Source organism: Dioszegia hungarica, assembly GCF_025882075.1.
Source record: "Dioszegia hungarica strain PDD-24b-2 chromosome Unknown MKK02contig_32, whole genome shotgun sequence".
Classification (NCBI taxonomy): domain Eukaryota; kingdom Fungi; phylum Basidiomycota; class Tremellomycetes; order Tremellales; family Bulleribasidiaceae; genus Dioszegia; species Dioszegia hungarica.
The window spans coordinates 74,805-95,346 of record NW_026515781.1 but is presented as its reverse complement, the minus strand read 5'-3'; the positions used below and the strand labels follow the sequence as shown (position 1 = coordinate 95,346).

At 56.7% G+C, this 20,542-nt stretch overlaps 9 protein-coding genes across 9 annotated transcripts; 5 read left to right on the top strand and 4 right to left on the bottom strand.

The window, feature by feature from the left end:
• Window positions 1–151: 151 nt before the first annotated feature.
• Window positions 152–3,051, top strand: MKK02DRAFT_41357 (uncharacterized protein; the record flags this gene model as incomplete). The annotated part of the gene is made up of 4 exons (XM_053091535.1): window positions 152–378; window positions 435–681; window positions 731–1,176; window positions 2,700–3,051. The coding sequence occupies 4 exons, from the start codon at window positions 152–154 to the stop codon at window positions 3,049–3,051; spliced, it is 1,272 nt and encodes a 423-aa protein (XP_052941507.1).
• A 310-nt stretch (window positions 3,052–3,361) lies between these two features.
• MKK02DRAFT_21424 (cop9 signalosome complex subunit 1) lies at window positions 3,362–5,212 on the bottom strand (the record flags this gene model as incomplete). Its single annotated transcript, XM_053086414.1, has 7 exons — window positions 3,362–3,475; window positions 3,529–3,747; window positions 3,793–3,996; window positions 4,049–4,378; window positions 4,421–4,555; window positions 4,605–4,987; window positions 5,077–5,212. The coding sequence occupies 7 exons, from the start codon at window positions 5,210–5,212 to the stop codon at window positions 3,362–3,364; spliced, it is 1,521 nt and encodes a 506-aa protein (XP_052941506.1).
• A 1,267-nt stretch (window positions 5,213–6,479) lies between these two features.
• On the top strand, window positions 6,480–9,000 carry MKK02DRAFT_35571 (major facilitator superfamily domain-containing protein; the record flags this gene model as incomplete). The annotated part of the gene is made up of 3 exons (XM_053089206.1): window positions 6,480–7,677; window positions 7,710–8,904; window positions 8,940–9,000. The coding sequence occupies 3 exons, from the start codon at window positions 6,480–6,482 to the stop codon at window positions 8,998–9,000; spliced, it is 2,454 nt and encodes an 817-aa protein (XP_052941505.1).
• A 317-nt stretch (window positions 9,001–9,317) lies between these two features.
• On the top strand, window positions 9,318–10,232 carry MKK02DRAFT_21370 (uncharacterized protein; the record flags this gene model as incomplete). The annotated part of the gene is made up of 1 exon (XM_053086403.1): window positions 9,318–10,232. The coding sequence occupies one exon, from the start codon at window positions 9,318–9,320 to the stop codon at window positions 10,230–10,232; it is 915 nt and encodes a 304-aa protein (XP_052941504.1).
• A 138-nt stretch (window positions 10,233–10,370) lies between these two features.
• Window positions 10,371–11,774, bottom strand: MKK02DRAFT_41353 (uncharacterized protein; the record flags this gene model as incomplete). Its single annotated transcript, XM_053091534.1, has 4 exons — window positions 10,371–10,834; window positions 10,881–11,366; window positions 11,415–11,618; window positions 11,666–11,774. 4 exons carry the CDS (start codon window positions 11,772–11,774, stop codon window positions 10,371–10,373), a joined length of 1,263 nt encoding a protein of 420 aa, XP_052941503.1.
• Window positions 11,775–12,615: 841 nt separating this feature from the next.
• On the top strand, window positions 12,616–13,954 carry MKK02DRAFT_30732 (uncharacterized protein; the record flags this gene model as incomplete). The annotated part of the gene is made up of 4 exons (XM_053088120.1): window positions 12,616–12,762; window positions 12,867–12,960; window positions 13,008–13,841; window positions 13,890–13,954. The coding sequence occupies 4 exons, from the start codon at window positions 12,616–12,618 to the stop codon at window positions 13,952–13,954; spliced, it is 1,140 nt and encodes a 379-aa protein (XP_052941502.1).
• Window positions 13,955–14,239: 285 nt separating this feature from the next.
• MKK02DRAFT_21481 (uncharacterized protein) lies at window positions 14,240–16,256 on the bottom strand (the record flags this gene model as incomplete). The annotated part of the gene is made up of 4 exons (XM_053086423.1): window positions 14,240–14,359; window positions 14,451–14,664; window positions 14,719–15,957; window positions 16,021–16,256. 4 exons carry the CDS (start codon window positions 16,254–16,256, stop codon window positions 14,240–14,242), a joined length of 1,809 nt encoding a protein of 602 aa, XP_052941501.1.
• A 329-nt stretch (window positions 16,257–16,585) lies between these two features.
• Window positions 16,586–17,626, top strand: MKK02DRAFT_21084 (Fructosamine/Ketosamine-3-kinase; the record flags this gene model as incomplete). Its single annotated transcript, XM_053086361.1, has 4 exons — window positions 16,586–17,109; window positions 17,154–17,332; window positions 17,381–17,484; window positions 17,543–17,626. 4 exons carry the CDS (start codon window positions 16,586–16,588, stop codon window positions 17,624–17,626), a joined length of 891 nt encoding a protein of 296 aa, XP_052941500.1.
• Window positions 17,627–18,623: 997 nt separating this feature from the next.
• Window positions 18,624–19,921, bottom strand: MKK02DRAFT_30729 (uncharacterized protein; the record flags this gene model as incomplete). The annotated part of the gene is made up of 3 exons (XM_053088119.1): window positions 18,624–19,093; window positions 19,201–19,335; window positions 19,588–19,921. 3 exons carry the CDS (start codon window positions 19,919–19,921, stop codon window positions 18,624–18,626), a joined length of 939 nt encoding a protein of 312 aa, XP_052941499.1.
• Between the last annotated feature and the right edge of the window lie 621 nt (window positions 19,922–20,542).

Below are 20,542 nucleotides of genomic sequence, written 5' to 3'. Positions count from 1 at the left end.
ATGAAGCATTCAAACGAGCCACCACATGGAAGTCTCCGCGGAGGTCCGCGGGGTAACCGAAGCAGCCGATCGCCACTATCTTTGGCGGCTCCACTCTTCATCCTTCCATCTTCCTATCTCATTGATTAACATATATATACCGCTGCCCGACATGTATACGCCGAGCTGCCAGACGTGTTACTCGACCATCCGTCCCGCCCAACTCCCCGGGGCGTACCTGACCCCCTGCTGCGGTCTGCCGATCTGCGATCGATGCCTCGGCGTGAACCCCCGATTGAGGGAGTACGACCCTTGTCTCCGTTGTGGAGATGTACGGTCTGCGAGTGGGAGCAGCAGAGTGAGAATCGGGGCTGCTGCGCAGCGAGCGGAAGAGCGGAGGTGAGCGCTCCTTTCGTCCCGTAAATCACCGTTAAGAACAAAGCTGATATGTGAAGAAGGGAAGATGCGCGCGTCGAAGCTGGACAATTCAGTATCGGAGATGACGACAGTGACGAGGAGCAAGAGGCAGCGGTATCTAGGCCTCCATCATACAAGGAGGGGCAACCGATGACCAACGGAGACCAAGAAGGGGATCAAGCGGGTGGCAAAGAAGCTGAAGTGGATATGGAGGTTGTGGAGGTGACCCATCCCGTTGGGCGTGGAGACACAGTCATGAGCGTAGCGAGGAAGTATGCTGCAGATGTGAGCTCTCTTCCACCTTCCCGAAGGCCGCTTTGATCTGACAACATAGCCGCACGACCTCCTCACCCTCAACTCCCTCCCTCCTGCCGCACTCAGCTCCAACCCCCGGCTCCTTCAGACCCGACGAATCCTCATCATCTCACGCCGCCTTATCCCACGCGGTTCTGCTCCTCCTCCGCCTTCATCCTCACCCGGGCTGAGCCCAGAGGAGAAGGAGAGACGAGAAGCTGAGCGCCGATTGAAGCGATTCCAGCTGCTTACGAAGACGACGGACGTGGGCGTTGGCCGGGCGTATCTGGCGCTGGCGGAAGGCGAGGATGATCGGCATGTTCTAGAAAGCGGGTCGGGGGAGGTGCTGGAGAAGGAGGGAGGTGGGAGTGGGAAGAAGGTGAGGAAGCAGGAGGGGAAGGAGGGGAGGGCGTTGGAGGCGTACTTTGAGGATGAGGAGTGGGAGGGCGAGGTGGGGAGGGCGGAGAGGGTCAAGGAGGGGAATCGGTGGGTAGTGGTCGGGAGGGGAGTGGGGATGAAGGCTTGAGGTTGGCAAGTCGATTGCCTGACCGTCGGGGGGCAGGGAGGATCGGGAGTGCTTTTTCATTTTGCTGATTGCATCGACGATGTTGACACGACCTCACGATTATCTGGCAAATTGGCGACAACTACTGATGCCATCCAAAACCCGCACCCGTACAACTGCTACACCAGACTCCCAGAGCCGGTTGAGCCGCTTCTGGCTTGGGCGAATCCTTCTGGCATGTCCAATCGCGGGAGAAGCACTGTCTAGACCAGAACAAAGGGCACGGTCTTATTCATCGACTCATGTCCACCACTCCTGTCTGGGACGAAGGGGCTTCAGATGAAAGGATGGTATCTCCCTAGCGTAGACGTAGTCTGTCTGACTGGCTTTGCCTGGCACGTCCGTTCGCGCGATTGTACCTCAACCTGATGGTAGTCAGAGTTATACCACCGTACCAAAAGACAATTGCCACTTGGGAGTAGCATACTCATATTCTAACTCTCCCCTATGCGACGATACCTAGTGGTCGGGTGTATCACGTTGTTTAAGCAGGCTACTGCTGATGTACGTTGTTTTCAGGGAGACTTCTCCCTACCTCGTGGAATCGCTAAAGTCTTCAACATCGAGGGTTTCGAACCTGCGACCAATGGTAGTGTGAACGAAGAGCGGCGTTACCAAGTCAGAGTTATACCACCGTACCAAAAGACAATTGCCACTTGGGAGTAGCATACTCATATTCTAACTATGGTCTCACCTACAAGTCATGTCATCACCTTCGAACCCTTCCTTGTCAATTCCGACAGGTCCTGATCGGCTGACTCCCTTACCATCCGAGCTCCATGCGTTGATTTTCGACCATACCAAAGCCCCATCGCGATTTCCGGGTCTCAGTCCGGATGCCCCCGTCAATCGAACGTTGCCCACTCGCGCGGAGGTGATCCTGGCGAGCCTGAACACGGTAGGCTTGATGCTGGACGTAGGGTACCGAGCTCATGCAGAACAGCGTATACGGGCTTGGAGGCCGAAAGCTTGCATCGACTTATCGCGCCGCTCTATGCTATACTGCCTTGGCCTCGAACAGACTGACGACCTTTCTGAACACATCTCAGGGCATCGTTCCAAGGTCATGGAAACAATTAGAAAGTCCGGAATCGATACCTTCATCATTTCTTCGAGCCCGGCGGAGGATGACGACCTGCGCGTAGCGGAGAATTCAACGTCGACCGCTCTGGTGGACTTGGTCTGCTCCGCCCTACTGCCCAACGAGGACGAACCGCTTACGGATCCGACACTGATCCACTTTGTGTGGTCTGCGCCCGAGGAAGCGATTTACTCAAGTCTCCCTATGACAAGCGACCTTTGCTTCTCTCCTCCAGTGGAGGAATCACTGCGCAAGCTGGAGAGTACTCGGCCGATCATGCGACATCGCTTGGTATCTGATCTGCCCAGCCGGCGATATCTGTACCCCCCCTTTCGGTCTGCCCAGGTCCATGCTATATGGCAGTCTCGATAAACCGCCAAAGGTCATGAATGCTGCCAAGCCCGGGGAGGAGGCCGCCACCGTGCACTGGTTCATCGAAGGTCCGCCGCCTTCCCGCGAGACACTCACCTCCGAGATGGCCAACGTCATGAACAAGTTTAAGCCGACTCGGCTCCCCTCGAACAGCCACCTTACCATGTACATCAGCGATGGATCCGATTGGAAGGACACTCAGTTGGCGCTGCAGGCTGCCATGGCTGGGTTGGAGGAGAAGCTCATGGCTGCGTCCGTCAGAGTCAGCCTCACTTCCTACGCCGGCAGGGTGATTGAGACCTGGGGCAGCGGATCCGAAGAGCTTGAAGCTGTAGAAGGGTGAGATCGAACTTGATCTGTACATGATCCATCTGTAGAATGTATTTTGTGGCGCCGTCTACGTGTTATCCCCTTCTCTTCCGCCTACTTAACGCGTATACAACTCATCCCCCATCATACCAAAGTCCTCCCCTCCCATACTCTCCAGATCCATGCTGTCCGTCTGACCCATCCCAAGGCGCTGACCAGTCTGCATATCGCCTGGCGGACGGGGGTCGACGGTGATACCTGCCTCGTGCCTGTATTGTCAGCTTTGTTCCGGGTGTAACATCGACCAGGTGATCGAGATGAGCGGGGATCTGGTGCAAGATGACTCACAGCCTCATCCGGATAAGCGCAGCCTTACTGCCCATAGTCGTGGATTTTGCCACCCGGAAAGCATCCTTGAAGAGCTCCCCTCGAGCATTGTCCTGCTTCATCTCGAGCACCTATTCCATCAGCCACTTGGAGCCGTACCTTTGAATGAAACAGCACGACTCACTCCATCAATAAGATCCACCCTCCCCTCGATCCGGCCCTCCCCAACCAGGTACTCCACCTCCCTCAGCATATCGTCGGTGTTACGGTCAAACGCCCGCGCCATCGTATCGATCTTGATGGACGAGAAGGGCGCGACATACTGCACGATAGCACGAGTCTGGATAAGCGAGATGAGATCGACGGTGTGTTGGTAAAGGAAGGGGTTCAGGACGAGTTGGGGCTGTGATGTCAGCCCAGATTCTGAGGTGGATTGGGTATTCCTCACCTCTGCCTTGTTGAGAATGACCGAGACTTCTCCATACTTGGCCTCCATGAACGCTCGGACGAGCTCGATGATCCAGCCCTGGGAGTCGTCGACGGCAGATCGGAAAGAAGTGCGCTCGAGCAGAACGCGTCGGATCCGGTCGCGCTTGGAAGTAGCGAGGGTACAGAGAGCAGTGATGAGCGCAATATCAGCAGTGGAGATGGCCTACAATATCAGCTTGGCCATGAATAACAATCTTTAGTAACGCGTAGCTCACCTTTCCTTCCCAACCGGCCAATCCGCCCTCCTCACCGACCTCTCCCATCTCCCTCCCGGCACGCTCCCACTCCTTCCTCGCCAGCGCGTCCAGACCCTTCGCCACCCGAATCTTCACGCCGACATTCCGCCGCATCTCGGCCGACCTGGCTTCCTTCTCTTGGTTTTCCCTCACGTCCGCAGCGGTCAAGTTGGCTGTTGCAGCAGCGGCTGCTTCTGCACCGATCCGGGGTCCCGCAGCAGCAGGAGCGGGGTAGGCGCGGTCGAGAACACCTTCGAGCTTGGTGACATAGCCGGGCAGAGTGCCGGGGTTGTTGAATGCGAGGGATGTCTGATGATCAGCTCAGACCGGGGAGATAAGTGAAGAGCTTACATCGAGGATACCGACGTAGAGGTCGACGTGGTGCGCTGGTGACGTGCTGTACTCTCGAGCAGAGGTATAATTTTTGAGCGCGTCCGAGGCTCGGCCCGATTTCAGCGAGAGCTGGGCAAAGGCAAGATACGTGAGCTGCACATCAGCCAATCCCTTCAACCAACATGAGAAGGAAATGACCCACCCTGATGCTTTCTTTGATCAAATTGCTCATGTACCCCCTCAGCTCCACATCCAGCCTTGATCCTTCCTTCCTCTCGGCATCCCTCGCGCTCTCAACCCAGTCCATATCGATTTCACCCCGCGCAGAAGCCCCACGCGACGCGGATGTGCCGTCCATCGCCTCATCCTCATCCCTCCTCACTGGCCCACCTTTCGCTCCGACACGCGTATCTTCGAGAGCTGTAGCGACTCGAAGGTAGAGCGACGTATCCCATGTCTCTTTGATAAGGGGAAGAAGGCGCTGAAGGGCCGTACGAGCGAGGTGAAGGGAATGAGCGGGTGTGGAGTTCGAGTTGGAGAGAAGAATCGTGGGGATGTGGTTGAGTCGAGTGATCAAGGCACGGCCTGCGTGTCAGCCCAGACCATCATCATTTATGGCATGCTCTGAGAAACGTCTCTTGCCCATCATAGCTCGATCATGAAGTGATGCCTACCTCGATACGTCCCCTCGTACGCTTTCCAGTCAAATTCAGCAACGTCGACCTTGGCGATAACATCGTGTACCGTCTTTGAGCTCGACGGCACAGATGAAGAGCCGGAAGACGCGTTCGCTGCTGGTGTGACGTCCATTCTGGTCTACTTTGTATGGTAGAAAGAGTGGTGGAAGGTCGAAGTGAGGCGAGGGCAGCTGAGGAATGTGGAGTTGGCTGACGAGGAGGTTTACGGCATTAGCGCCCGCGCCATGTGGCATGTGGCACTGCTGCAAGATCACCGCCTCGTCCTTCGCTGACTGGTAACCGTGATGAGTTGACGCGCGCACGAGCTGATATAGAGATTGCAGGAGGGCCGGACTGGACTACGCAGTGGCGGCTATACTGCTAATCTGCGCCAGACAGGGGGTTTGAAGGGCCACTTAGCCGTATATCTACACGTCCCCCTGGCTCGACATGCGGGAGAGAAGGCGCACTGGCACCTCTCAGACAACCGGGAAAGTGGTACAGCGCGCTCAAAACTACGAAGTTAGGCGTTCTGTGTGGGGCGCGAAGAGAAGTCCCAACGGTTTGACGAGCTCCACTTCTCGCACTCCTGCCTATGTCGCCCTAAGCACATATTCTCTCAATCCTGATGACGACAATATACAGAGTCGGCCCACGGAAAGACCTGCGGCCAGATGACCGAAATCAAGAGATTGCTTACAGTGAGTGGGTCCCGGGTCCCGTCGTGACCAGCGGTGGCGATCAACGGATCGCACCGGAGTGCGGTCGCGTACAATCCACATAAAGATGACGGGGTCTCGAGCTTCGCACAGGGCTATCTCTCACACTCTCACATTGATCGCAGTGCGGAGTACAACCTGCGGAGATGGTGTCTATCCGCACCGATAGCGATCATAGATACGGGTTTGATCTCGCCCAAGTCAGATTCGTCCCGGTTATGCATGCCGCCGAGGTCTCTTCTTGCGCCAGATCATGAAGCTCACCTATTAGTCACCGCTCAGTAGATCACAGTAAGCAGTGAGTACCAAGTATCGCGAGTCATGCGTGGCTTTGGGCAGCGCGTGCTGACTGCGGAGCTGAATAGAACGCTACAGCTGCCCCTCACGCCTATATAGCCCACATCTCGCATATCTTCTTTGGACTCGTATTGGGAGCCGCGGGTGATATCCAGAGCAGCCGTGTGCTCTCCCGCAACAAGGGGCTAGAGCATGTCCTAGCATGTCTGATGCAAAAATAAGGGTTGTTTGTTTGGGAAGAAGGGTTTGGCGCACAGACAGGAAGATCTCTCTGCTGTGCCTGATGCCGTAAACTGACACCACTTATATAGCCGATCACATCCGCCTTTCCTCTTCTCTCCACCATCCATCCGCCATGGTCCAGCCCTACCCTACGTGATCATCATGGAAGACCGGAGTCCCACCGTCTTCGTCGTCACCTTCATCCTCGGAATCGTCGCTACGGTCTTTGTCGCCCTCCGCCTATTATCCAAAATATGGGTGGTCAAGCGGTTCACGGCGGATGACGCGTTCGCGGTGGTCGCGTGGCTGTTTGCCACAGGGGTGTCGGTGGTAGTCTGCGCAGGAGCTAGGGAGGGATTGGGCCAGCCAGACGCGTACATCCTGGATGAGTGGAAAGCGCCAATGAAGAAGGCGGTGTATGCCTTTACGGTGTTCTACAATCCCGCCCTAATGGCGACCAAGACGTCCATCCTCATCCTCTACGTCCGTATGGCGGCGGCCCATCCGTTCCTTCGGTACGCCAGCATCGCCACCATGGTCATCGTAAATCTCGCCGGTATCGTCCTCACCTTCCTCGGTCTCTTTCAGTGCCGTCCTATCTCGGCGGCATGGTCGACCGATATCGACGGGCAGTGTATTGACGTCGTGTCAATGTATCTCGCCTCGGCCCCTATCAACATCCTCACCGATCTGGCCATCCTCTGTCTTCCCCTCCCAATCCTTACTCAACTCCGTATGGAGATCAAGCAGAAATGCGCGCTCGTCTGCACCTTTATCGTCGGCGGATTCGTCGCTATCGTCGATGTCGTCCGGATCCTGTACCTACAGAACGCTCTGCGCGAGAGCAGAGAATGGAACGCTGGCGTCATCATCACCGCTGCCACTCGGCCGCCCAACTTCAGCTACCACACGTCATTCTCCCTCATGTGGTCGGCGGTGGAGGTATCGGTGGGGCTGTGCTGCTGCTGCGTTCTGGTGCTCAAGCCGCTGGTGATGCGGGTGATGCCGGGGTTCTTGGGGAGGCAGGCGAGAGAGTCGAGACGGGCGCTATCGATCTCGAAAGCGGCGGAAAGGGGGTCTGTCTCTCGTGCAGGGGAGAAGGACGTGCCACCAGCCCCGGCGCTGTCAATCACCTCGATCCTGCCGGAGGATGAGGATGGGATGGACTTTTTCCAGATGCTGGGAAGTGGTCCCACAGATCCTCCTACTCTCCCTCAGCCCGAACCCATCCGTCCTGCCGTCTCCCGTCATTTCGACCAACAAGAGGCGACCCAAACATTTTTCGACTTTGTCAATATGAAGGGCAAGACGCCGTTGACGGAGCTCACGGCGCGCGAAGCATGGTGGCCTATCCTCTTTGGTGAGTAAGCTACTAGACTGAGCTGATGGCAGTGTCCACTCTCTTCTTCCTCTGGGGCTTTGCGTACGGTCTCCTCGGCACCCTCAACGCCGAAATCCAAGCTCTCCTCAACTACTCCTCCTCGGAAGCCTTTGCGCTCCACAATGCCTACTGGATCGGCTACTTCCTCGGACCCCTGCTCGTAGGATACTGGACCCTCACCCGCGCCGGTTTCAAAGCCACCTTTATGGCCGGTCTCGCCATCTACTCGTGCGGGGCTCTGTCCTACTGGCCATCTTCGGTCCTCAAATCCTACCCTGGCTTCTTCATCTCCAACGCCATCGTCGCGCTCGGTCTCTCCGTCCTCGAGAACGCAGCCAATCCCTTTGTCGCCCTCGCCGGACCGGGCCAGCTCAGCGAGTCCAGGCTGTGCTTCTCCCAAGGCATACAAGGCGTCGGCTCGGTCATCTCGTCGGTTGTCGCGAGTCGGGCGCTCTTCTCGGGGCTTAGCGAAGACGACCTCTTCCGCGTCCAATGGTGTTACCTCGCCGTTGGCCTCTTTGTTGTCGCCCTCGCCGTCCTCTTCTTCTACGTCCCGCTCTCTGAGGCGAGCGACGATGAGCTCGAGGCGATGGCGCTGCAGCGGCTGTACAATGCGGGGATGGACAAGGGGGAGAAGGTGTACAGGATGGACGCACGCAAGGTGCTGCTGGTTTCCGGGGTGGTCCTCATGGCGACCTACGTCGGAGCGCAAGAGTCGGTCTCCTACTTTCTCGGATCCATCTCCCGCGGCGCATATCCCTCCTTCGACCCGGCCAATACCGCTCTTGTCGGCGCGGGCATATTCGCTCTGGGCCGGTTCATCGCGTCTGGCCTCACCTACCTCTTTCCCCCACGCCACGTCCTCTTTGGCTACATCTTTGGCGCATTCCTCTCCTCCCTCCTTGCGATGGTCCTACCGGTCGGTCCGGCCGCTCTCGCCTTTCTCATCCTCCTCCACTTTTGCGAATCCGCCATCTTCCCCATCCTCTTCGCCATGACCCTCCGCGGTCAAGGCAAACATACCAAATTCGCCGCTACCGCCATCACGATGGCCATCTCTGGCGGGGCGACGTGGCCAAGTGTGGTCTATGCGGTAGATATGTCGCATATGGACAACCCGCGGTATTCTGTGCGGGTGACGACGGCGCTGTATGGGGTGGCGATGCTCTGGCCGGTATGGCTGAGCGTGAGCAAGACGATGCGCCGGTGGGTGGATCCAGCATGGAGTAGAGTCGGATCAGTAGGAGGGGGAGAAACGGGAGAGGCGACTCTGGTGGAGATGTCGCCGAGTATGGAGTCTAAGGTGATGGCGACGCATCTGGAGGTGGCGGTATCAGAGAGCGAGGGGGATTTCAGTGTTGGATCAGTACAGGAAACAGTGAAGGAAAGAAAGACGGAAGCTTGGAGTCTGGAGACTGGGTAATATATTGATATAGCATCTGTATCTCCATAGTTGTAGTTGTCATCTACTTTGTATCTGTAAGTATAATGGCTTGTGATGTGACTCGGTGAAATGCGACCTTCGCAAGAGCTGAGGCACTCACCGGGCCGGACCCGGAGCCGCTCCACAGCTCCACATTCCTCGTCGTCGCTCTTGCTCTTCCGTACATCCACCTGCAATGCACGCCCATCATATAGCCCTCATAGGCGTCAACTCTCGTATCGGCCCTGCCATCCTTCAGGCTCTGCTGGAGCACCCCTCCAAGCCCCACATTGTCATCTTCCTCCGACCCACCTCACATCCCGCTCCAACCCATCCCCGCATCCGAACAGTCACTATCCCCTCTGATCCACCTACCCTCCACGATCTCACCTCTGCGCTGAACGAGCACGACATAGAGTCACTCGTCAGTGCGCTCTCCCCCGCGGATCGCGAGACGCAGATCACACTCGCGGATGCGTGCGTCGCTGCCGGAGTCTACCGGTACATACCCGCCGACTACGGAAGTATGCGAAGCGACGACCCATACGTCCTCGACCTCCTCCCCAACTTTCGCAATAAGAAGCTTGTGCGGGAGCACTGCCAAGCCTTAGCGCGCAAGCACAAAAGCTTCACTTGGACCAGTCTCGCCTCGGGCCATTTCTTTGACTATGGCCTGCGGACGGAATTGCTCGGTATCAACGAGAAGGAGAACTCGGCGATGCTGTTTGATGGAGGGAAGGATCGGTTCTCGACGAGTACGGTCAAGCAGATAGGAAAGGCGGTGGCGGCAATTGTGCTGGACAAGGAGGAGGAGACGGCGAATCAAATGCTGCTCATTCAGAGCTTTTGCGTGTCGCAGCTGGAGATCATCAAGGCGATGGACGAGGTCAAGGGAAGGCGGCCAGTTAAGGGTGTATATGTCGAGTCGGAGGGTTTCATCGAGGAGAAGGCGGCGGAGGCAAAGAAGGGGGATGCAGAGGCGGTCGAGGAGCTCGTAGCGGTCCTGGGGATCAAACGGTCAAATTGGACGGGGGACAAGCTGTTCGCGAACGAGCTATTGGGGCTGAAGGAAGAGAATCTGAGGGATGTAGTACATGATGTACTGGGATGAGGATTGGTGATTGCTGGTAAGCATCGTCCCTCAGTGCGTCTGGCTATACTGCGATGGCAACTACGGTCACTGACTCGACAGGGGTCTATAGCGTTGTAAACTCTCAGAGTGTAAGACAATATACAGTAGACGCGTGCATCAGTCCACGATGTGCATGAATCTCGCCCAATTCCGCTCTAGTGTCCGTACAGCCCACACATCGCCCTTCTCCACCTTCCCTTTCCGCCCTACCACCTCTTCCTCCATCGCATCCATCGTCCACTCCGATCCGTCATCGTCTTTTCCCTCTACTTTCCACCCCTTGACAGCTGCCATCCACTCCACCGCGCCCCACACCCAGCTCGCCATCATCCGCACATCGTGGCTGTCGCTCTCGACCAGCATCCGATCGTCCGAGATTGCCTTGAGGAGCTCGTTAGCGTGCCCCACTCGGCCAGTGATGAGCACAGATGGTGAGGCGTAAAGATTGAGGAGTTGCTTCTGGGCGTTCCGCCAGAACTCGGGTTGCCAGCCGCCGGCAGAGTGGAGGTCGACGTTGATGCGGTTGGTGAAGCGGGAGCGGTGTTTGTCGCGGAACGAAGTGAGGACTTCCAGTGTTTGACCTAGATATCAGCTTTCGGCATCAGCTGAGAGTGCAGGAGAGCTCACCTGGTGCTGCGACGCAGTGAAACGAAACATTCACCCCAAGCTCGACAGCCACCTCCATCTGCATCTCCACAATCCGCCGCTGATGCTTCATATCCGTCTTGAACATTGTAAGCCTCTTCCACTCCCCATCCTTCGTCTCTTCGTATGGATCCATCTCCTTCCCCTTCTCGCCGAGGTAGACCGCGTATAGGATCCGCGCGGCTGGATCGGTAGGCCACCGCATCCGAGCCTGCGAATCCAGCCCGATCTCGCCGAGCATAGTAAGGTTGCCCTGGTCCAACGAGCCCTGGATATCGGCTCGGAGCTTGTCGAGCAGGGGCTGGAAAGGGATGGGATCAGGGAGGTAGGGCAGGAGTGAACGCAGGAGGGTGCGGTTCTTGCTGTTCGGGTCGGATTTGGGAGTGGAGAAGAGCGAAGTGTAGTGGTCTTCTTTGGACGGCAGAGAGGGGAGTAGCGAGTAGCGATGGGTGAACCAAGGATGGTAACCTAGTCTATCAGCTATAAACGCATACATGCAGTCTAGGAGACACGCACCAAAGCAGGACACCACGCTCACCCCCTCTTGTCCACCCCTCGGGTTCAGTTGACCCTTCTTCCACCCTCGCTTGCGGCCTAGAGCTCTGACCTTGTCCTGGTCGCCTGCTGCTGTAGCCATAGCTGCTATAGATCCGAGCTTCGCCTCCGCATGGTGCCTCTCGGGGAGGTCCAGATCAGTAGGATGACAATGCGCGTCTGTCACTGCGATGCTCAGCTCGGGTCATATCAGTCGGAGACTACCAGCTCACAATGTCGGAGGATGTGGTCAGCTGGAAGACTGATATCCTCCCATGTGGGCGGGCTCAGATTCGTCTTCGGTGCCGTCTGGCTTGGCCCAGCATTCCCTTCACCGCACATAGCGAGGTCGGACTGTCGCGCAGCTCGGTTTTCAGCAATAGTTTTATCCGTTTACGGAGATCGGACGTCCAATCTCTCGAAGCGATCGCAGTGAGCCTCTCTGTGCAGGCTTCAATGACAGTATGTAGCTAGTTGGCGCTCGTGAAATGTGGACAGTAAGAGGTCCAGCTTGACTCTGTTACAGTCGGACGCGGGTCGAGCAACTGCAGCTGGATCGATGACGTCACCTCCGCATTCCTCAAACCTAGATCCACCACGTGGCGGGACTCTCTCAAGAAAGATCGTGTGGAGAAGAGAAGAGCCTGGTGACTCGCCCAGCCCACAGACAGCACAGCTTACGGGAAGGACTCGAGTGAAATGCTGAAGAATAAAGGTAGCCAGCACTACTCAGCGTTCAAGCCGATTCAAAGGGCGGGGATTCTGACTCGCCACCCGGCGGCGTGTCCGCGCGTGCGCAGCTATCAGACAAATTGAGATGCAACGCAGATCTACCTGAGCCAGCCCCACCACATAGAAGACTGTATCTTGACTCAATCTAACTCTGATCAATCCTTCTAGGCCGAGCGGACATGAGGTAGCTTCGGACCATGCACAGACAGCCTTCACTTCGCCACTCACTCGCCACTCTCGAAATTGGACGAGCCGGGTGAAAGGGTCCGAAGCGTCCCTTTCCCTTCCTATGTAAGTCGACTGCAGATGCGTGTAGATCAGCACCAGGCAAACGTCGAGGCGTTCTATCTTGGCGATTGCGGCTGTGGAACAATGCCGAGGGCGCAACGGAGTCACGGACCCGCAGCCGCTTCTCCGTCCCCCACGGACAAGCGCATGCGGGCAGCTGACTATGACCTCGGTGCGAGCCTCAAGTCTGTTTCAGATCTGCGCCTCACCTGCCTCCGAGAAGACTTGGGCTTCTCTTCTCGGCACAGCCTTCGAGATCGGAAGCGGGCGCGATTCGCCTAGTGTCTCAAGCCTGCAGGAAGCTGAAAGGGTCAGCAATCGAGCATGAACAGTCTCCCCATCTGGATGTGTGCAGCCACGAGGCCTATCTCTGTACCATAGACGAGTGCAGGCTGTGTGCAGTCCCACTGATAGGCCGAAACGAGGCTTTCTTGCGATCTGAAAGAACATCGATATCTCAGGGCTGCTCGCGGCCTGCGAGAAGGGGAGGATGTGTGCAAGAGTCCTCGTGAGCTATGACAAGATGACAGAAGTCCCCTATGCAATGCTTCTCAGTCTATCAGCCCAACATGACCCTGGCATGTGGTCCAGAACTTGCAAGTACCAATCTCTCTCTTTTCCTTGTCATCCACCATCATTACCTTTCTCCTAGTTTGCGCCCTCCGGAGTCCGCACTAAGCCTACCTGCGTCCCTATCGCGTAACCTCCGTCACCTCCCATCGCGAAACCACATCGAAGAACATCACACCTACTCCCCATCTCCCAACCTACCAGGCCCAGCAACTCTCCTCACACCATCCATCCTGAATCTGCCTCCCAGCATGTCCGCCTCCCCCTTCGCCAACTTCGCGTGGCAGCGCGAGCTCTCCCCCGCATTCGGATTCGATAGCGACGAGGACAGTAACGACAGTCTCGGACTGGGCGAGACGGCCGCCACGTACAACACCAGTCGCGTGGATCAGCAGGCGGAGAAGGAGCTGGTTTCCGCGTTTTCGGATGACTCGTCGGATGATGATGACGGGGAAGGGTCTGGGGATGGAGAAAGTGTGGGGGGAGACGAAGATGGTGCCGATGACAATAAGGACAACGATAAAGAGGACGGAGGGGAGAAGGAGGATGGCGCGGACGATGACGCCGAGGATAAGGCGTCTGAGGACAAGGAGGACAAGCCAGCGGAAAATGAGGGAGGTGAGGAGGAAGATGGCGAGAGCGATGATGAAGAAGCGGACAAGGAGAGCACCGAAAGCAAGGAAGACGAAGATGAGGAGGAAGCTGGCTCTGGCGATGAGGAAGAGGAGTCCGAGGATGGGCAAGGTGATGGAGGCGCGGCAGATGACGGGTCAGAGGAGGTGGAGATCAGCATTGCGGCCGACGGGGATAGTAGCCCTGGTGAGGTTTCTCCTCCCTTCTGGATGGTACGGTGAGCTGACTCGATAGTTGATGATGAGTTCCCGCATGACGTGGACGAGAAGGACGAGTTTGATCTCACCGTCAATGCCTAAGGGGACTGCGCTCGAGGCCAGGCTGGGATTGGAATGGGTCGGGATGTCCGTAGCGGGAGGGCGATATCGATAGTCAGAAACCTGTTAGTACCATAACGATCATAACGACTTTAACGACCATCATGAACAAGTAATAGTGTATGGTGCCAGCATCAGTATCGTCAGCTCCCAGCCCGGATCAAAGTTCTTCATACCTGTCCTAATCTGAGTCTGAACGTCTTCCAGCAGGCCCAGATATACGCCTGATCCAGTATCCAGCCCAGACCCGCCGATTCTCCTCTTCACCTAGATATCCCGCTTTCCCTCGTAGATGGTCTTGATGCGCGGGAAGCGCAAGCTCGGTACGCCCTCCCTCCCCGCCGCTTCGGACTCGGAGAAGTACTCGACCGTCATTTGCCGGCCGATCTGCCGAGTCAGCCACTACCCAAGGCGAAGAACCAAACACGATCCATGGGACCGCTCAGAAGGGGGAACGTTCGCAGGCGCAATGACTCACGATCAAACTTGGGTCCTTCGCCCACTGGACCCGCTGCTCCGCCGTCAACCCACTGCTGACTGTCACAGGATGTCTCTTGTGATGGAATACCAGCGCCGCGACCGCCTCGTACTCCGCAAAGACCCCGTCAATCGAGAGTCGCTGTCGAGAGAGTTCGATATCCCGAACGGTATACTCGCCGTCGAGCCATCGTTTAAATTTGCGCACGTCCGAGCTGTACTATCAGCTTGTACCCCACAATCCAAAGACCGTCTAAGAAGGAGCTGACCTTCTGGACCCCTTATAAGGCCTGTCAGCCCGCAACACCAGCCCCTCCCACCCCCTCTCTGCCGCAGTCTGCACCATCCCCTCCACCTCCTCCACTCCGCCCACCTGGACCTGTTCCAGCACCTTCAGCCCATTCTGTACCCCTTCCCTCTCCAGCTCCCCGCTCAGCCATGTCCCCAGCTCCTTGAGCTCCTGAATACGCTGACTGAACATGTTCCGGCCCGGAGCTTTCGCCGTTCCGTGGAACTCGGACCAAGAGAGGATGTCGAACAGGTGGTATCCCGGATTCTCGATGGTGTGCTTGCCCCGCTTGATCTCCGAGACGGTGGCGGCAAAGTCCTCGACGAGGTTGCTGTCGCCAGACCAGAGTGGATGGGACGAGGAGGAAGCCGGAGCGGTGTCCGAAACGGTACGAGGGCGCATGACGCAGACTTCGCCATCAAGGACTAGCCGCTTCATATGCCCCGGTACCCCGTCAACCTCTTCAGCCGCCGATACGGCCAGCGGGTCGCTGTCCAGCCATTCCCGGAGTTGCGGGTAGCCTGTGATGGGTGCGAGCTGCGGTCGGAGGTTGCCAAGCGAGGTGAAGGCGTTTCCTGCCCGGGAAAGATGTGCGATGTCCTTCAGCACGGGTGGTACGCCGGGCGTGGTAGGGACGAAAAAGTCGAGGAACGTGATGACGCGTACGCCGTCCAGCTTGCGCGAGGCGAACCATTGGGGCGAGATCGGCGAGAAGAGGGAGCTGAGCTGGTGGGGGAGGATAGTTTTGCCGAGCGCGCAACTGAACTTGTCCATAGAGCGTGAAGTAGAGGTCTTAGGCGGCGCAGAGGGCGACGACGGGTGACCGGGAAAAGCGGACGAGACTGATGATCCCGGGGCAGCGGTGGGCTGAGGGGCGGATGCGCCTTGCTCCGCCTTGACCGGCCACTGAATCTCCGAGAGCGTCCGCGCGCCGAAACCAGCGACGAGGTTCCGGTCCAGCAACCGCTTGAACACCTCCAGCGCCGCTGTGTCTCCCTTCCCACCTCCATCGCCCTCCTTGCCTATCACCCCGTGCGAGACCAGAAACGCCCGCACTAGCTCCTTCGCTGCGTTGCCAGTGGCGGACCGAGTGGAGAGTGTGTCGAAGAGCGAGGGGATGTCCGGAGGGGGAATGGTGGAGAGCTTGGAAGTTGGGGATGAGAGGTAGGAGTCCAAGGATGCGGAGCTCAGGTGAGTTCGGAACTTGGGGTGATATACTCTGTGCAATCAGCTCAAGCTCAGCAAGATCTCCTCATGATCCCAGCGGACGTCGGGAACTCACTGCTCGAGAAGGTTCCTGAGGTCTGGATACTCCACGATGATCCGCTGCTTGGCAGCATTGGAGTTGGTCGCCCGTACGCGTTCCTGCAGCTCGCTCACGCGTCTAAGCTGAGCCAGGACGGGGTCCGTAGATAACGCGGCCGAGTACGACCGCCATAGTAGCGGAGTGTAGAGTTGCTTGACCCTTGTGAGGGGGCGGAGAGCGGAAACTCCCCCTTGCCTGAGGAGAAACAGCATGGTAAATGTAGATTTTGCGTGGTTCGAGTATTGGCGCTTAAGGTGGGCGGAAACTTCGAGGATGGGCTAAGCAGGTTGTTATCATTGAGTATGCTAGCTCTTTATAGCACCAAGCTGTAGGCGTATGGGTATGAGTGGACAATAGAGGTAGATGTACAAAGTGAAACGTACAAGCCCCTTAACTTGTCGGCTGAGCGATTCTCCGAACCAAACCGACATCCGTGCGCAGGTCAAGGTGGGGGGGGATGTTGCTGGGTGCTGTATCTACCCTTTGTACCATCTACTAATACCACTCACTATACCTAATACCACATGACAGGATGCCAGACATGCCGCCCGTGCTCACCCGCGCTCTTCGAGCCGCCAAAATCGACCCAGCAACGGTCACTCAACGTGGAAACGTCCTTACTGCCGATGACGGGTCCACCTACTTTGCCCGTACCTCCCGAGATATCAAGCAGATCACTGGCGAGGTCGAGTCGCTTCGGGCGCTCGGGAGGGCGTGCCCGGAGCTGGTGCCCAGGCTGTTCGCCTTCGAGGTTGATGACGAAGCGGGCGAGGGGGCGATGGTCTCGCAATACTTCGACCTGGTCGGCGGGTCGTCCCGGGGAGATACGCAGCGGGAGCTAGCCAGGCGGGTTGCCCAGCTACACACAGTCTCTGAGGACGAGGGAAGGGAAGGGCATATGGGGAGATATGGTTTCCACGTGCCGACCCACTGCGGGGTGACGGAGCAAGATAACACGTGGGAAGACAGCTGGGAGGTGTTCTTCCGGGATAGACGGCTGGGGGATCTTGTACGAAGGATAGGAGACAACAAGTTGACTGCGGCCTGGGTTGAGATGAAGAGGAAGTGAGTTCCTGCATGAGGACCATCTGAACAGTACTGACAATCAGAGCCATTCCCCTTCTTCTCAGCGATATCCGCCCCGCTCCCGAACCCGTCATTCTGCACGGCGACCTCTGGTCCGGCAACACAGGCGTCGATGCTAAGTCCGGTCAGCCAGTCATATACGACCCATCCAGCTATTACGGGCATAACGAGGCGGATCTGGGAATCATGCGGGTATTTGGAGGTCAGTCAATCGGAATTTCAGGAATGATCAGATCAGTTGACCAGTCAGGTTTCAGTCCAGAGTTCTTCGACGAATATCACAAGGTACACCCTCGCTCAGAGCCGTATTATGAAGAGCGACAGAAGCTGTATCAGCTATATCATCACCTGAACGTAAGTCTGTCCCGCATATCTCTCTTCTGAACTGGCAATGACTACAGCTAATCTGCAGCACGCGCTCATGTTTGGCGGAGGCTATCCCAGCTCGTCATTGGCTATCATGAGGGAGCTGGTCCAATGGTCTGTGAGCATATAGCGACCGAGCCGGACAGTTATCTTTTCCATTGCTCTTTCTCATTGTACACTTTGCATAGGTACTAAACGCCCTAACGCCCGCGCTCATCATCATCTCACGCTCATCACTGACCAGTATCGAAAACGTCTTCCTCTTCTCTGAGCGCCCCGATGGACTTCATCAGACATCCGATGTCTCTTCGAGATCCCTGAAAGGCGAGTACGACGGCTTCCCGTTCCTGCTGGAAGCGCTCGGCGCCAGCGGTGATAGTCTCTCGAGCCTCTTCGGCCAGTCGCCCCGGCATACCCTCCAGAGAGCGGATGCTGTTGCTGCAGTGGATGTCACACGCGATTGATAGGTAGTCGCAGCGACCCAGCGCATCTGCCAGGGTGGCAAAGAGCTCGGCCAAGGACTCGGCACTCGGATTGATGGGAGAGGTAGAGACAGCCGGTTCTGTAAGCTGACGACAGTACTCCAGTCTGTCCACAGTACCTGCGCTCGCTCCCGGCTGGTGGGCGATAGGATTGGTCGGACAGAAACACGCGAGAGTGGCATGAGCGATGGAGTTGCTGATGTCGGACAAGTCCTTGTGGAGCGACGCCCAGCTCTCTAGCCAGGAGAGAACTGTGGCTTGCAGGCTCTGGGGACTGACAGTGGTTGTTCTCGCTTTAGACTCGCGCTCTGGGGGTCCATCGCATACCATGGTGGCTGATGGATTGATGTATGGAGGGCGATGAGCTCAGACAGGTCCGATATACATACAAGAGCGCGAGCTCGACTACTCGAACACGCCATCGGGAGGGGAAGGCCTCCGTCAAAGGATTCCGGAACAAAGGGTCTACGAGGTCTGGTGGGAGTGGCGAGCACACCATATTGTAAAGTTGGAGCTAATTATCGATATGACTCGTACTTATCATCGGTTCTGACGGAACTACGGGGTGGTCATCTAAAACATGTACTCGATGCATGACTGATAGCGACCTGCTTAATCCCACGCCTCTGAGAATTAATCGCGTGACTACTTGCGTCGGAAACGCATGAATGAACGCCAATCAGGGAACCGGGTCTTGGGATTGGACCCCTTGGATCTTTCGACTGACCCAAGAACCAACTCCCAGTCTTCATCTCTCTTCGAGGTGTCCTCTGCGGTACAAGACACAACGGGGTCCTTGCTGATATCAGCCTCAATCCTCACCACACTGCTCTCCATCCGAGTGTCACTCGGCGTTCGAGTGTCTCCCTGGGTATGATGCGTGTCAGTGTTGGTTTCTTCTGCCTCCTGCGTGGCCAGACACGGCCCATCGAGCTCCGTCACTTTTCCACCTCTCATCACAATGGTATTCTGACCCTTCTTGAGTGTATATCTGACACCGTTGACGGAAAGTGCTGAATCGTTGCGCGTGAAATGGACATTGGCTATCGCTGAAGTGCGGTTGAAGTTGAAGTCAGTGCTGATTCTGGCGGGAGCGAAGACGATGATATCAAGCGCTAAGGGGGATCAGCACTCACACTGTATGTGATCCCGAACATGCCGTGTCGAAATTATATCCTGAGAGACAATACCAACGCCTAGTGCTGAAGGGGACGAGACTCACTACCACCTGCGGCTCGCGCCGGGAAGTTGAACTGCATGCTGATTGCTGATGGAGAGTCTGAAACGGATTTGGGAGACGATATGTACGATCGAGGCAGGGGAGGGAACTGTCTGGGCCTGAAGCGCCACCCGCCCTCTGAGCATCAAGGGATCTTTGCGGACGTGTAGCACGCCATCGCACGTACACCGTCTCTGGAGCACACCGCGTGAGCGAGGACAAGGGGGGTTGAAAGAAAGGATCAGCTCCCAGCATATACAGCGGGACATCGAGGCGTGCGACAGTTGTCTACCTAGCGTATGCAGGCTGATAACGGAATGCATGGGTGACTGATACGGTTGATCCGAAATCACTGCTCGTCCAAGAATGCCCAAAGTCCATCTGGCTCACTGATGGTCACCCCCGTGACCTCTCCAGCCTCATTTCTCTCGATCATATTGACCTTGTAGTCGGCGGCGCACGCGTAAGTGGCACCACTGACCTTCACCTTGTCGGCCTCCGTCACCTCGACGCAAAGCGCATCGCCATAACCCTCGAATGTACGCGCATCGTCTCCGACTTTCAGAAAGAAGGTGATGCGAGTCTTGTCACCAACATTCGTTCGGAACTTGTAGAAGACCTGTTCAGCTGAACTGTGTGAGCTTACAGTGACACGCATGGGCGAAGGCGGGATATGACGGGAGTACAACCTACACGCATTGGAAGCTGATACTCTCTCCGTCATGTCGCACAGGGAAGTGTAGTGGGAGGTAGACGAGAATAGAGTAGGGTGAAAGAGATGTTTCGTTGAGTATTGTGTGCACAAGCTGAAGAAGCCCTGGAGGGGCCCAGCTCTTATAGGTCATGCCGATGCCCAAGCCAAGTCGCGACAGGGCAAGGTGAGCACGACATTCAAAATCTGACAAAGGCAACGAAAGGATGCGACCTGCTACTTCCTCGACATGAGCGCGAACCTGTATCAAGGGATCGCCGTATCTGATACACTGGTCTTTCATCTTCGAGTGCCCAGATCGCAATTTCGAGCTAAATTGCGAGATCTCGCAACACTGGAACGTCAAGAGGCATCACAATCTAGATACATTGAACTCAATCTGGATCCCTCAGATCGCACTCTCGGCCATCCTATGATGGTTTGATAGCGATATAAGCACGCCATGCTATGTGGCCGCTGGCGACTCCTTTAATGCGCGTAGACAAGCCTACAGGCCTTTCCCACGGGATAAGTAGGGTGCAGTGAGAGTGGAATGATAAAGAGTATGTGCAAAGGCTGAAGATAGGTCGAACTGACCCGGCTTAATTTATATAGGTCTCAACCGATCTGTCTGTCCGAGCATTCTCAAGTCCC